The following is a 15,191-nucleotide window of genomic DNA, read 5'->3' on the forward strand; positions in this document are numbered from 1 at the left end:
TGTTATTTTACATTTTATTTGGATTTCTAGCTTAGCAGCTCATTGGTCTTGAAACCCTCGACTTCTACCTCCCTCTGCCGGGATGCCTTAAGACCTTCAGGTGCTAACTGTTATTATTTCTGTTGACTGAGCCCCATCTGCACCTCCAGTGCTCACTGACCTGTCTTTTCTGTTGCAGAAACATTGCTGAGGCCCTTGTCAGCAAAGGTCTGGCCACAGTGATCAGATACCGACAGGATGACGATCAGAGGTCCTCTCATTACGACGAGCTGCTGGCGGCAGAGGCCAGGTGAGGTGCACATGTTGGGACCCACAGCCCCACTTTTTTCCATTGTCCGACCGATCCCTGAGCAGAATGGTCTGGCAAGTAATACACTGAGAAAAGCTGTATCCTTTTATTATTCCTTTTTCCGCAGGGATAGAAGAGGACACACTTTGAACTTAGTTTACCCTGGATTACATGCACTGGGCCTCCATTTTTTGTATAAGATATGCTCTCCCAGGGTAGATGTTGTAAAAGGAATCAACAAAAAAGTACTAGATAATTTGATTCTCAACGTCCTCTCATCATTCAGTGAAGCCCTGCTGCTTGTGCAGGACTTTGCCTCTGGTTCTTACCTCCAAGGCCTCTGCTCCTTGGCCCCTCCCAGTAATCACCTCTAGACCTTTTGTCATGTATAAAGGAAATGAAAACATTTATTAGGGAATGAGTTTTGGTTTCACACTTCTGACAGCTGGCAGGGGAGCATTTGAGAAGCCCCGTGACATTTTACATTTGTCCTTCATCTCTGTGGCTGGTTGCGCCAAGGACATGCATACTTCTCAGCAGTATTTCTTACCATTGACATTCCTCAAGGCTCATGCTCATATGGAGACTTCTGTCCCTGGGTGGTGCTGGTAGTTGACTGATTCCTAGACTTCTAGGGTTCAGAGCAAGAACTGGGCTACCACTGCTGAATTGACTTGGGTAGCTCAGCAAACCTTTGCTTGAACACAACCAAAATGTAGTTTCAAAGTGATGGCAGGCCCTGGCCTCCCTCCGCCATTTTTCTGTAACCAAGCACTGACTTAATGGTAGAAGTTTGGTCCTTGTCCACTTATGCTCTGCACTTAGACGGGGAATGAGATTGGGCATGTTATCTATGTTTCAGTTGTCGTTAAGATCACTTCTCTTGTTCTTTGGCCGAGACTGTTGCCCTGATATGTGGCATTTACCTCTAACACCATGTCACATCCTGATGGATAAAGCAGCTATAGATTGTCACACAGAATGTAAGCTGAGAAATCAGTCTGTCAGGCTACTGTGCTTTTTGGATTTTTTTCTTCAAGGTTTTTCTCAGGTCCTGTCTGGGACCTTGTAAGGGCAGGACTGGACCAGTGCAGGTTTTCTGTTATCCAGCAGACCGGGTAAAGGAGGAGTCATAGTCCTTAGTGGGTTTTTGCAGGTCTTTTATTGGGGTTCAGCGGGTACGTGGCAGGCAGGGGTGCTGGGGGGCTGGGAGGCTGGCAGTCCTCCCAGCCCCCAGCAAATCCCCACTCTATCTGGGCTCTCTGGCATTCTCTGCTTCTGCTTCTTTGCTTCTCTTTGGCTTCTTTCTCAGCTTCTGCTGGCGTCCCGGTGACGCTGCCCTTAAAAGCACAGTCTTAGCTCAGCTGAATCCCATCTACCTATGCCCACACCCTGTTCCAGGTGCCCGCCATCAGGCATGCATTCAGGACAAGGATCCATCATCTATCCTGATGGCGGGAGGGCAGAAAAGCCTGACATTTTCTTTACCCTACAGACCTGATCCTGGACCACGAAGAGGTCAGTGAGGATACCAGTGGTAGTTAAGGGCTCATTAATGGCCAGTATAAAATGCTATGTTATACACTCATTTAGTACGTTGTCATTGGAGTTTCTCCCTGCATATGTTATCACTAAACCAGGTGGGCAGAGAGCATTTACGGGGGGGGACACGTGCTTCCCCTCTCTTGTGGTGTTTCATCATCTGTCCACTCCCCGCCATGGCCCATGATCTCTGGGCTGGATGCTCAGCCTGCTCTGCTGGTGTTTCAACCTGCAGGTTATGCACCCGGAGAGGGGCAGGTCCCACCCTGGGTTCACTCTGCCACTCATGAATATGTAATTTAGTTCTAACAGGCAGGTGAGCAGGAGAAATAATTGGCATGGCAGCTCTGGATCGTGAGGCCACGCCCAGCTCGGGTGCTGTTTTGTCAGAAGTAGCTGTGTTGTGCTCTGCTGTTAATGAGCAGCACGTTGAGAGTGAGATTTTTTTTTAAGTTTTTGGTTTTCAGGAGAAAGCAGCCTCTTCGTTCAATACTGGTTTTGAGCTGAAGGAATGTAATAAGACGCTTGCCTGCTGAAGCAGTGAGCTGCCTCGAGATAATTGTGTCGAGCCATTGCTTTCAGACTGATGGTGGAAAACTGGCTTCCGGGCCCTTGCACCATTGCAGGTTGAGTAAACGGAGAGAAATTAAACACTTCCTCAAGCCTGTGAAGCTTCCCCATAAGGCAGTGCAGAGCTCATAAAGAATTAGCAGGAATGGCCAACATGAACTGTGAGTGAGTTTTCCTTTGGAGCAGCATTGTCAACAATCCCCGGGGTGGTGGCCCAGCGCCATCAGCTCGATGCTCACCCCAACGAGGTGAATGAAGATCCGATAAAGACCGGAACACCTGCCGGTTAGCAACGGTGCTTAGTAGCCATTGAAAGATTTTCAGTGCAGATTGCTCCCTATTTAAAAACAAGACCACCTAATTTTTTGACACTCTGCTATGTTTTGTTTGCCTTCAGTTCAAAGCTCTCTCTTCACCCATGACACTCTACTCATGTGCCCTCGGCATTCTTCCTGGCTTCTGTCATGTTACAGCTTATCAAAGATCTTCTTACATGCTGATTCTGCCCCTTCTCCTGCCCATCTATTGAATACTCTCTGAGTTTAGGATTGTTTTCCCCTAGATAGATTAGCTGTATTTTTTCCAGTTGAACTCTGCCTTGTAATTTTATGTCCCTGTCGATGCAGTTCCCCCACTACAAGCTTAGTGTCCTCTGCAGATCTCATTAACGAGTTGTTTACTTCTTTCTTGGGCCCTGGATAAACCCCTAGACAAGAACGGCTTTGGTGTTGACCCCAAGGCTCTCGCTGCATATTCTGTCACTTAACTGTCTTTTGTTTATCATCCTTCAGTCACTTTTTAATCTTCAGTGATCATGTACTGAACCAAGCCAATTTGAATTAATTTCCCATGTAAAATTTCTTGAGGTACTGTATCTAATGCTTTAGCAGAGGCCAGATTAATAACATCTGCTACGTTCCTATCAGTCATCCATCCTGGACTCGTTAGGTAAATAATAGTGGTTGGTGATGGTAGCCTAGCGAAGCCACTGTTCCCTTTCGTCCCCCTGTCCCCAAGGGTGTAGATTCCAACAGATTTCTTTGTCCCTGACCCCCAGCTGCTGCATTCTCTCCCTGGTTATCGCCAGAGCTATCAGCGGTGGTGCACAGTGCTCTTCCATTGACTTCGCTTTCCAGAGCACTGCTCGGCCATTAATCCTTTTAGAGAAACATTGTAAGCTTTGGGGAAAGGGCAGCCTGTTAAAGTGTCTGACTTCGAGGGTCAGCGCAGCTGCCTGCCCAGGAGTTGATGAGCTTTCTCGGGGCTCTGCAGCCGCTGCTTCCGCTGCAGGGGGGAGTCTGATCTGCCAGCCTTTCTCAGATCATCTGATGGGAGCCCGTGGAGGGATGCATTAGGCACATTGGGAGACCAGGTGAGATGGCCAATTTGCAGTTTGCTTCCTGCCTTCAAGCACATCCACCTGCCCACCACAGAACAGCCCATCCCCCCTCAGTAGTTTTGTTCCCCGGGCTGACCCTTTGAGGCACCTTCATTGAGATGCCCGTCTGCTTTTGGGAAATATAGCTCATGCCTCAAATACACGGTACATCTAGAGGAAGTAACATTTTTTCCATTTAAGGGAGAAATAAACCCACAGTCCCCACATGCGGCCTTCCCTTTCTAGTTCCATTGTCTGTCATCAGCTGCCTCCTTCCCCGCTGCCTTGTGTTCTGACAAGATAAGGTTTTGGCATCTTTACCTGCACTCATGGGCCTTGTTTCTCTCATAGGCTCCATTGAAAAGCCCTTGATTTTGTCCCAGGATACCAAGAGTCCATTTTTGTAGTAAAATGAACTTAGGTGCAGTGACCCGTACTTACTGACACTCTAGAACTTGACCCCCCTTTTAAAGGTATCATATGCGCTCCTTTGGGAGGGTGACACATCACTTCTTTTCTGTACCATCCTAATTTTTCACTCCTATATTGGCCTGCCAATATTTCTTGTTCTCCTCTTCATTGTCTATCAGCTGGCCTGCTGCATGAGCGTGCTCTAGACACACAGCAGGACTTTTGACTCCTTCAGAGAAGAGCTTCTATATCCTTCTAAGGCATTCGGTCATTACTGCTAATGACTGCCTTCTTTTCTAAGGTGTTATGGAATCTCTCATCTACTTTCTCCTGCGTACCTGGTGAAACAACGTCCGGTTGGATTGCACACAGGCCAGCGTGTAGATTTCTTCACCACCCCAGAGGTCTTTCCAAGTGGGCTTTTGTAGCGCATGCTACAGACACTGAAGATGAGCTGGAAGTGCTTGGCAGCAGATCAAAGCCTGGCTGTGTGCCTTGTTTCCCTTGGACATCCGGACCTCGAGGCGGTCACGTGTGTGCATTCTCCTAGGGCTGCCAATCACATTACTTAAAACATAAAATTTTAAGATTTCCTCAATACATAGCATCTCTGGCTCATTGCAGGAAAGCCCAGAAGCTTGGACTTTATTCCTTTAAGGCACCTTTTAATTCTAAAACTGTTATTTTAAGATAGGATGTATATATTCAGAAAAGAAATTGATGCTCCAGCTTGACTGTGGGAAAGTAATTGTATTGAGCAGTCTGGTGTCTGAGCAGATTTCAGTGGACGTGGTTTCATCCTGGAGGTGAGGGCCATCTGGGCGGAGACAAGGGCAGAATACACCTCTTCACGTGTATTCTGTTCTTGATCGGTGCACTGCACATTGACAAAACTTGGTGGCGTTTTCCCTCAGGGAGTGGCAGCCCCAAGCCACCTCCACCTCAGTCTTGCTGGGCCTCCCTCTCTTCCAAGTCAACCAAGGGAGTCATTTTTCTGATTGAGCAAACTGCAAGCATCCCCTTTCTGTAAAAATAATAATAGCTCCTGCCCCTGCCTTGCTGACTTCTGCACAGCTATTCTCCAGATCCCATAAACACCAGTCCTTGATGAAAATCCCATCAAATATTTCCCGTGACCCAGTAGAGGCGACAGCACCTTCCCCATTGTAGACTTGCCTCTGCTTGAACCTCTAAGAAATCTGTGCTGGCATTTCCATCACAGACTTTGATCAAAAGGCTGTAAACTTGCTGAGTCTTTCCTAGGTCAATAGCAGTAGTCCATATGAAGAGGAAAAATGTTTTAAATAATAATATATTGGTGATGTAGTTAGAGGGTACCTTTGGGCACTTACCAATCAGCATGCATTTGTAGCAGTGACTTGTGAATTTATTTCTCATTTCCACTGAAGTGCTGTCAGTTTCACTGGGAAAGACATGCTCTTGGCCTCTTGATATGGCCAGAGCAGCTCCACTTTTTTTGTGATTTATAGATGACTTTTCTCACAATTTTACGAAAGAAGTAAAATGACACTGCCTTAAAAAAAAAATACCAAAAAAAAAACCCCTAAAACCTTTTGATAGGGTCCTTCCTGTCTGTATATTTGATCTAACTGTCATGTACAGTACTGATTACAAATTAAATATGAAGACTTAGCGATAATTTCTGTTAATCAGAACCTCCAACCTTTGACCCGTGTGTAGAAGAGGTCAACAGCACTACTTTGACAGCTCTGATTTTGTTACATGTCCTGATAAGAGGCGAGTTTCAGCTCCATCCCTATCCAGTGAGAAAACTGGTAATGAACTTGAGGTGTTTTTTTTGTTTTTTGTTTTTTGTTTTTTTTTGAGATTTTGAAACAAATATATCCTCCCAGAGTGTATAGATTACATGAGTTAACCAGTTTTCCAAGAAAACAAATTATTCTTCTATTAGGGAGTCATTTAAGGCTGCTTTATCTCACATGTGATGGCTTTGCCTTCATTTCTTCTCTTTATTCTCATTTTCTTGAGTGTATCCTGGGTCCCAGGCTTTGGGGATAATAGTGGTGAAGACAAAGGATAATAGACTCCAGCCTTACAAAGCATGCGATCTCAGAGGGACAACCATTAGCTGTAATAGTTCCTCTGGATATTGCTATTCCCTTGTTCTTCACTTTTCTTACTTGTTTTCTTAGCCCCTCCTCTTTCTACACAGTCCACCTTACATCTTTTTATTCCACCTCTCATTTCTATTAAATTTTCCCATGAGAGCATCTCCCTGAAAATCATCTTTTCTGTCCAACCTCTGTTCTTATCTTCTCAACAGTTTAATGGCACAGCTTTAAATAAACCAAGATTTCTTACTTTCAGTCTAATGACCTCAAGTGAAACTTCTCTTTGAGTAAAAGTAGATCCTACAGAATACTCTTAAAGACAGAGCTTTGATTTGAAGTTTTTCTCTTTCCTCCACTGTTGAATCACAGATTCCTGGGACATCAGGGCACTGTCAGACCTTTAGCCCAAGCATCATAGAAAGCTGGAGCTGGGTGAACTTTCTTCTGTCCTGTCCACCTCTGCACCCAGCTGTATTACACCATGGCATAGAGATCACAAGCCAGCACAGGGAATGGAGACTTTCCTTTCTCTTTGCTATCTTGCAGGCTTCTTTTCTTTTTAACCCCAGAACTGCATCCCCAACTACATTTGGGATTGCAGATAGGTTTTCCCAGTCCTGGGGCTGCTAATAGGACTCTGCACATGTCATTGCGGGGGTTCGGGGGGGTTTTCTCTCTTGGTTAGGGTAGATCAGCTATTGCGAGTGCATATGATAACAGGAAAATGCATTAAAAGAGCTGGTGTTGGGGAAGTGATTTGACGATACAGCTGAATGTGGGGAAATTTAGCTTTTCCCTTTCTTCAGAAAAGATGATGCACTCAGCATCCAAATAGCAGTAATCAATCTGCATTTAAGGCAGCACAAATGGCCACTTCTGGAGAGCTGTAGAATGTCGCCATTTCCAAATAGTTTTCTCCTTCAGGATATTAAGAGGATCTGATCACTCTTCTCATTCTATCCTTCTCTTTCCTCCCCACCCCCAGTTCCTTCTGATAGAACTCAAGCTGTGACACTCATCTTGACAATCTGTGTGAGGGGTTTCTGGTAAAGGTGGGACCCACTGGTTTGTCTCCCACCGTATAAAAGCTGTGGTGTAGATTGGGAGGTCATGGTCAAATGATGAGCTCACAGGAGAAGTCCTCTTTGCTCCATCTTTTCTGTAATCTTTAGTTTACCCTGGTTGTGTTCCTTCAGAGGAAGTCGTTCTTGACAAATCTTCCTAAATAATTTGGTTTGTTGTGCCACAACTATTTATCTGTCCAGTACACCTTGTTCACTTTCTCACATCCCAGTGTTCTTTTGGTCAAGAGGCTTTTGCTCCTTTCATGCAACCCCTTATATGAGATTTCAAAAACATTTGAAACGACCTTTGACTTTTTGGAATATCTCATAACTCTTTAAATAAATCGATCTCAGAGCGTGGCCCTCAGACCACCAATGTCATGTCATATATCCTTCAGGTGATTCTGAGGTACACTAGAATTTGAGATGCACCACCCTAAGCAGCTCCACTGTAAACTAATCAAAATGTGTGCCCTATGTGGCAAACAAATGAGCTCTGTTATGCTTGGGATTAGAATCACAGTTATTAGTGACAGAACAAGGCACAAAAAAGCATTGCATTTCTTTGTCCTTCTAGTGCCTTGTTTTTGGTCATAGCCATGTGTGTTCCCCACCAAGCTGGCTTAACAGCTCTTTGACTCCTGTCAAAGATTCCCTTTGACTTCTCTCTCTACTCCCTTTGTCGTCCTTTGCATTTTTGCCTCCTTAATTCGATTCCTTCTGAGGAGCCTCCACCAGGCTTGGCTAATTTCATGTGAAATCATCTTGAGTGTTGCTGTGCTTGCTCGATTTGGCTTGTCTGCAGTGTCAGGTATTTGAGTGGGCAGGAGAGTTGAGTCTCTATTATGAAAATCCCCATCTGACTTTTGCTCTAATACTTGGAAATCCCTCAGGAGGGCTGTAGTTCTAATAGTTAATCACTGATACATCAGTGCACAGAAATTCACAGCTCCTTGTGAGGGAATAGCCCCTCCATAGCTTTTTTTCATTTGCAGCATTCTTTGCATCCAAATTTCTTGTAAACTCCCTCATGCATTTCTCTTTTACACTAAGCTGCCCTGGTTCCCCCTCCAGCTGTGGGCCCAGAAGTTGAGAAGAATTACTTCCCATTCCGCTAGCTTCTGCATCAGGTTTAGAGGGCCAAATCTCTAGCAGATGGCAATGGATTTTATCCAGCAGGTGCCAGTAAATATAGTTCATGTTGGAAAAACCATTTTCCAATAGCAGGTCTGTTGCTTTACAAAGGCAACATTAACATTTTCTGATTTTTAGATGCTATAATAACAAATTTTTTATCAGGTACATTGGGGATAAAAACAAACACATGATAGTGGGAATTTGAAAGGGCTAGCAAGTAATTGCAAATTGAATTAGGATAGTGGGGATATGAGTGAATATCTGGGAACACCTAAATCGTAGGGTTTTCCACAAATAGAGTCCTTGAGGCAAGACATGAGAAAGGGAGATGGAAAATAGACTTCCGCTCACTTGCCCTGTGATACAGCATTTCTGCTGGTAAGAATTTATTTTAAGGAATAATTAGCCAGGTGCCCAGGAGTTACTAATGCTACATACTAATACTAGGACACTAGCATTGAAAGTATTATATTCCAGTAATGTCTAGCAACAGTTGATTGACTAAATTCAGGGACACCCATCTACGTGATGGATTCATTATACAGTTACAAAATAAAATGGTATAAAAAATTAAGAATATAGGGACACATTCTTTCAGTGATTCTAAGTTAGTGGGTATGTATGTGTAAGCATTTGGAAATTACGTTAATGATGCTTTCATATTGGACTAGAATCATGGATCATTGTTTCCCAAAACTTCTTTCTGCTGGGCATGCCTTAGTGATTGGAACATGGAGGACTACAAAAACCACTGTCAATGAAGCATCTGAATATCAGCGCATCTAATCCCATGGTTCTGAGGCCCTGTCCTCTCAAGACTTTAGACTGATATACCGCTGCTTATGCTGCCTGTCTTACAGTTCTTGGTCCTGGGGACAGTAGCTTGTGTGTGTTTCCCATCAATCTAGCATCAAGACACCTCTGATTGTGCCACATCGCTCACAGCTCTTCCTCCTCTCTCTTACCCAAGCACTGCAGCTTCCTCTTGTCACACCTGGCACAATAGCGTGTGTCTTCCTTTCTTCTTCGATTACTTTTAGATGAGATGATGGCCTAGCCTTCCTTGTTATTTGCTTCATTGCCTCATAATACCTTCTGACTCATTAGTCCGCCCACCTCCCCTTGACCAAAGGACTCAATTTCCTCATTTCCAGTCTCTGCTCACCTTTTCAGTCTTTCTTATCAGTAATTCTGGTTTTCATTGAAAATGCAGCTGCATCATCTCTGTGCCCCCACCTCCCCTTCTACACCCGTGCCTGCTCTGAATCTTCTTTCTGAGTGTCAGGACCCTCTGCTTCCTCTAGCAGCCCAGGAATCAGTTTCCAGGCCAGAGGAATTGTTTATTGCTGGTGTTTCATTGATCTCTGAATTTGGTTCTTGCTGAAACGCTTTTCCATTAATGTGACCTCAAACACGGTGAGAGGTGCTTTAGAAGCTTCGCAAGTTACTCACTCTTTGTTCTGCTTTTTAACCTTTACTGTCAGAATGATTTTCCTTTCTCCTCCTTGATCCTGTACTGTCTGTCTATTAGGGTTTCATACAATCCTGCCACTTGTTTCTATTGTATTATTTATGGTCATCACTGCCATTCAGATAGTCTCCCGTCTCTTCTAGTTCTAGGAGACTTAGTGAGGGGAATGTGATGCTTTCATTCTTTATGCACTTCTGCTTCTGCTCAGAGGCCAGGCTTGAGCTCTTCTACCCTGGAATCCTTCAAGTAGGCACACCAGTGTGCTGAGACCTGAGCTTATATCATGAAATTGTGTGCCCTGGAGAGCCAGCAAGCCTCGCTCTTATGCCTGACCGTTACTTTGGCATTAGTTGTGTTCCTACTCTGATTTCTTTCTGCATGAGTCAGTCATCAGGTATTTGTTTAGCTTTACTGGGCACATAAGTAATTGAACTAGATGACCCTGAGTTTATGTAACTATATGAACATAGCTCCATTATATACCATAACACACTTTAAGGAAGAATCTGAACCTTCAGAACATCTCTAGTCTGGCTATAGAAAGAAAAATTAACTCTGGATGCAGTTGAAAATAATGTAGCACAGTCTGTAAAATTACATACTGAACTGACTTATACACACTCACCTCAAAGTACAGTTGATCCATGAACAATGCAGAGCTTAGGGGCGCCATCCCCTTGCACAGTCAAAATTCCATGAATAACTTTTGAATCCTCCCTCACCCCAAACTTAACTACTAACAGCCTGCTATTGACCAGAAACCTTACTGATAACATAAACCGTCAGTTACCATATATTTTACATATATTTTATACATACGTATATAAAATTGCATCATGTACTATATTCTGAGATTAAAGTAAGCTAGAGAAAAGAAAAATGTTATTAAGGAAATCATAGATGGACCATCGTAAGGCCTTCATCTCTGTCATCTTCATCTTGAATAGGCTGAGGAGGAGGAGGAGGAGGAGGAGGAAGTAGGGGCTCTGAATGAAGAGGTCTGCATATAATGGACCCGCTTAGTTCCAATTCGTGTGATTCATGGGTCAGCTGTCACTGGAAGATACTCCCAGCCATCAGTAGCCCCTTACCTAGGACTCTAGATTAAGAATTCCTGAAGTGATTTTATGTGGTGAGATTGTGGCTTTCCAGGAACTATAGAAATTCTTTTTATTCTGTAGTATGGGCTTGGGAGGACCCTGCAGGTAGGGGGCATGGAGAAAAGGGCTGAGTGTGTTAGAAGGAATAATGTGGAGCTCACGTGAAGACATGAACTCGGGCCACAGAAGCCCATGAAAGCCAAGTTTCATCATTTCTACTTAATGTCACAGGCTAGTAGTCTTTATTTTGGGGTGCAAGCAGGTAGGCAAAATGGTGGGAAGTCCTATAGTGGTGGTGTGCAGTGCTATATCAAGATGGTGTGTGAAGCAGGTGAATACAACTACATTACTCCTGATAGTATCTTGGAATAAATTGGTGAGGCCTGGGCCCAGGAGCATTCCAGAAAGGTCAAGTGTGCACAATTAGGAAGGACAAAAGTTTTGGATATAGGGAATAAAGCTTTAGCATAGTTAAGCGACATTTTGGTTCCTGGTTATCAAGAAATCATAACTACAAGAAAATTGTGGATGAAACAGAGCATTGGAGGCTCCTGAGAGCCCGCCCTTCCCCACTCCCCTGCCTCCTTGCTATTCTGCACCATTTCTACTTCCCATCACTTTATTTTCCTAAGATCCCTTTTATGTATTAAAATACTTCTTTTTGTGAATTTCTGTTGAAAGTGTCTATTCCCCAGAAAAATTCACATATATAATTCTAGCACCATTTCAGGGTAGTCCATAGATACTTCCAGCATCCTAAATGAAGCTTGCTTATGTCCCGGGGTAAGAATTCCTGGTGTGATAACTATTTTATGATGGGGGTGAGGTTGGCTCTGACTAAAAATCCTTTGACTTTACTGCAATCTCACAAAAATATATGTTCAGAATAGCAATCTACCATCATTGAATTGGAATTGAGCTCATGGCTTCTTTGTTGGCACAAGACCAGCTTTTATTACGTGTCAGTGATGCTAAGTGTCATTGATGTTAAGGCTTGGTTGGTCCTTTTTTTTTCCCCCTGCCTGAGCTACAGACACCAAAACTTAGGAGCAAACTCTATTCCTTTGGAAAGTGCTGTGATTCTAATCCTGTTCTGCTGAGGCAGTGGGGGTGATTTAACATACTTATCTGCCTTTGAAAAGTTGATGGGGTTTTAGTTGCCAGTGGGAAGTCTGTAGCATCTCATACATGAGAATTTCCAAGTTTGCCATCTAAGGATGTTTTGCAGTCAACAAAGCTGATCTTCACCCTGTTTATTCCAGGAAAAGGTTCCTATTGTTAAGGGCAGCTCCTTTCTAACTGGCTTATGGCCTGGCTTTATCACCTATTAAATGTTTCAAATGGCCCCCTGGGGCAGGCAATGTTATTTTCTCTACTTCACAGATGAGGAAATAAGGTAAGAGTAAGGAGAATGGTGCCAGAGGCTCTGAGAGTTAGGATAGAACTCAGGACTTCTGGCCCCAAAGCTCCTGTTCTTGACCACTGGACTTAAGGTTTCACATTTGGAACAAAAGAAATTAAGTGAAGTTGGGAGGAAAGGTAGGGCAGGCATTCCTGGAATTACCCGAGACAATTTAAAAAAGAAGAAAGGGGCGGGGAGGGGAGGGGAGAGTGTTTTCCAGTGATCTGAATGAGGTGCCTCTCTTACACTGTAGCTTCTGGAAGCAACGTAGAAAGCTGAGTTTCACCCCTTTTCTACCCTGGTACCCCTTTGTATGTACGAGAACATAGGCCCTTATTTCCTGGTTGGTGCTGATTTCTGTCCATTATTGACACCACTGGTCTTTGTGCTGCTGCTTCTTGGAGAAGAAAGCTTCTGAAAGGAGCAGGCTGTGTTCTGCCCCACTGCTTCCTTTCTCCTGGCTGGCCTGAGTGCCAGCCTGCCTTTGTGAGAAAGCAGCTATTAAGCAGACACAGCAGGAGGAGTTTAGAAGTCAGGAGTTTCATTCCTTGCTTAATGAAAAGGGATGGTGAGCTGTGGTTTTGCAGCCTGCAGGGAGACTGTGGGGTGGGGAGTTGGTGTTTGCTCTGTGGAGCAGGTATCAGGGGAAACAAACATGCTACCTGCCCAATGTCCCAAGTCTCAAAGACAGAGCTCCCGAAACCCATCCCAGAGAAACTGGGTTGTGTGAGCCATAGGGAGCCCCACTGAGAAGCAGTGACAGGACAGCAGAGCAGGACCTGCCCTTTTGCATTTGCCATCCATCCTGCCCAGCTACTAGTGGACAGTCATTATCTGCCCTTAGACTTCTAGTGCTGAGATGTAGCCCTTTGGCAATGGAACCCACTTTTAGTGTTTGCTCTTTGTCTCTTTGAGGTACGTGAGTGAATTTCTACACTGGCACTTCCCCCCAGTTACTCCCTCCAGGGACACTCTTGTTGTGGCATCAGGTTGAGGCAGGTCTTCTGGGTGAAGCTAATAGCCCCAGGTCATTTCAGCAGCAACACAGAACAGGTACCAGAGCAACATCAGCATAGGGAAGGGGAGACCACGCTGAATCACACCATTGAGTCAAATTTCTCAGCATCACTCAAGCTTTCTAGCTGCGTCTGTATAGTATTTGCACTCAGAAAATGGACATTTTTTTTGTACCTAGAATTTATAAGTTCCAATTTTGCCTCTATTTTCTTAAGAGCTGACACTGAAAATTGGTTCTCAGGTTACTATATTTGATATTACAATACTATTTAATTGCTGCTTTTTGAATGTACCTGAAACTGATCAAATTTAACTTGGCAAATTTATTCCAAAATTTACACCTGAATGCAAATAGGTATCTAATAAAGCCCTATGGCCAAAGTAGAGCATTGATTTAATATTAGGACTTAATTCTGGTTTGTATGTTTTTAAATGTCAGACGTACACTATTACCATGTTCTCTAGTTTGGGGTTTTATGTTTTTCCCTTTGGTTCACAAAGGGAAAATGGTTTAATCTTTGTTAAATCCTGGATTTCTGTTTATGGCACTTTGAGCTTGGAGCTACTTTGGGATCCTAGAACAAAGCAGAATTTTAGTTTGCTACCCACTGTTTTTGCCTTGAGAACCTCTGTTTTCTAACTCATAGGTCAGACTGTTCCTTTTTTCCCAGTAGTTTATGACATACTCTCCAGCCCCTAGGAGAGGCCAGGAGTTCAGCAGTGCTATAACATGAGCCAGTCTGTTTATAGGGCAGATGCACTTACTTTGGTTGTCCTTGATAGAAGGGCATAAGGCCATAGGTATTTTATGCCCCCAAAGGACCTGCAGAAAACTTAGCAGACCTGCCTTTGAAAGGTGGTGAGTTACTGTCGGGGGCAGAACTTGCCATGCCCCACAGAGGCTTTGTTCCCACACTGCTCTTTTGATTTTATGGGAGCAAAATGGGAAGAGCCTGTTAGTGGCAGAGGGTGTAAAACCAGGGTTTTGGATGGTGGAAGGATGGTGGAAGGGTTAAATCTGCGGCTGCCTTCCAACCACTGGTCTCCCATCAAATGCGTCTGCTCATCCTGTACCCTTAGCAGGCAAATCCCAGGGCACCCGTGGGACAGGACATGGAGAATCAGCCTGTTGTGTGTGATCCTTGAAAGCCTCCACGAATGATAAACTAATGACTAGATAAAATTGTTAAAGGAAAAAGTCTGACCCATTTGCAGTTTCTAAAGCTGACGCCCCTGATTCAAATTCAGGAGGAACCTTACAATTTGAGGGATTTGGGAATGTTTTCTTTCCGTTAGCAATTCAGAATGAATGGATACCATCTTTTTTTCTTGTTAAAGATCCTGTATTTTGATCTCTTACCCTCATCATGGCATGGAAAATAGATAATAAGGGAAAGCATTTGTTTGTTGTTTTTGAAAAGAAGACAGAAATTTCAAATCAGTGGAGTGAAAGACAGCTCCCCTGGGATGGAAGAAAGGGTGAGGGATAGAGGATAAAAACCCAAGTATGTACAAAAATGACAGCTCTACTTTGCACTGAGTGACACCCACCCCATTTGTTTTATGTGTTTGATTTAGAAAGTTAGAGCCTAGAAGTAATCTCTGCAGGTCTGTGCCCTCTGCTTCAGGTGGTTGAGTGAAGAAAGGTAAAAATATGGTGGCTATATGAGGACCCAGCATACTGACCCTGCTCTGGGCTTGCTCTACTCTCCTGAAA

The 15,191-nt window shown here is 44.1% G+C and overlaps 1 protein-coding gene across 1 annotated transcript in view; it reads left to right on the forward strand.

Moving 5' to 3' along the window:
• The window catches only part of SND1 (staphylococcal nuclease and tudor domain containing 1), a gene marked incomplete at its 3' end in the record, with an annotated part of 403,529 nt that overhangs the window by 219,905 nt on the left and 168,433 nt on the right, over positions 1 to 15,191 (forward strand). Inside the window, exon 13 of the mRNA XM_084230071.1 lies at positions 179 to 289. Within this exon, the coding sequence (XP_084086197.1) occupies positions 179 to 289 (111 nt within the window). The remainder of the gene's footprint in view (positions 1 to 178; positions 290 to 15,191) is intronic.

This window comes from Talpa europaea, assembly GCF_964194135.1.
Source record: "Talpa europaea genome assembly, chromosome: 3".
Classification (NCBI taxonomy): Eukaryota; Metazoa; Chordata; class Mammalia; order Eulipotyphla; family Talpidae; genus Talpa; species Talpa europaea.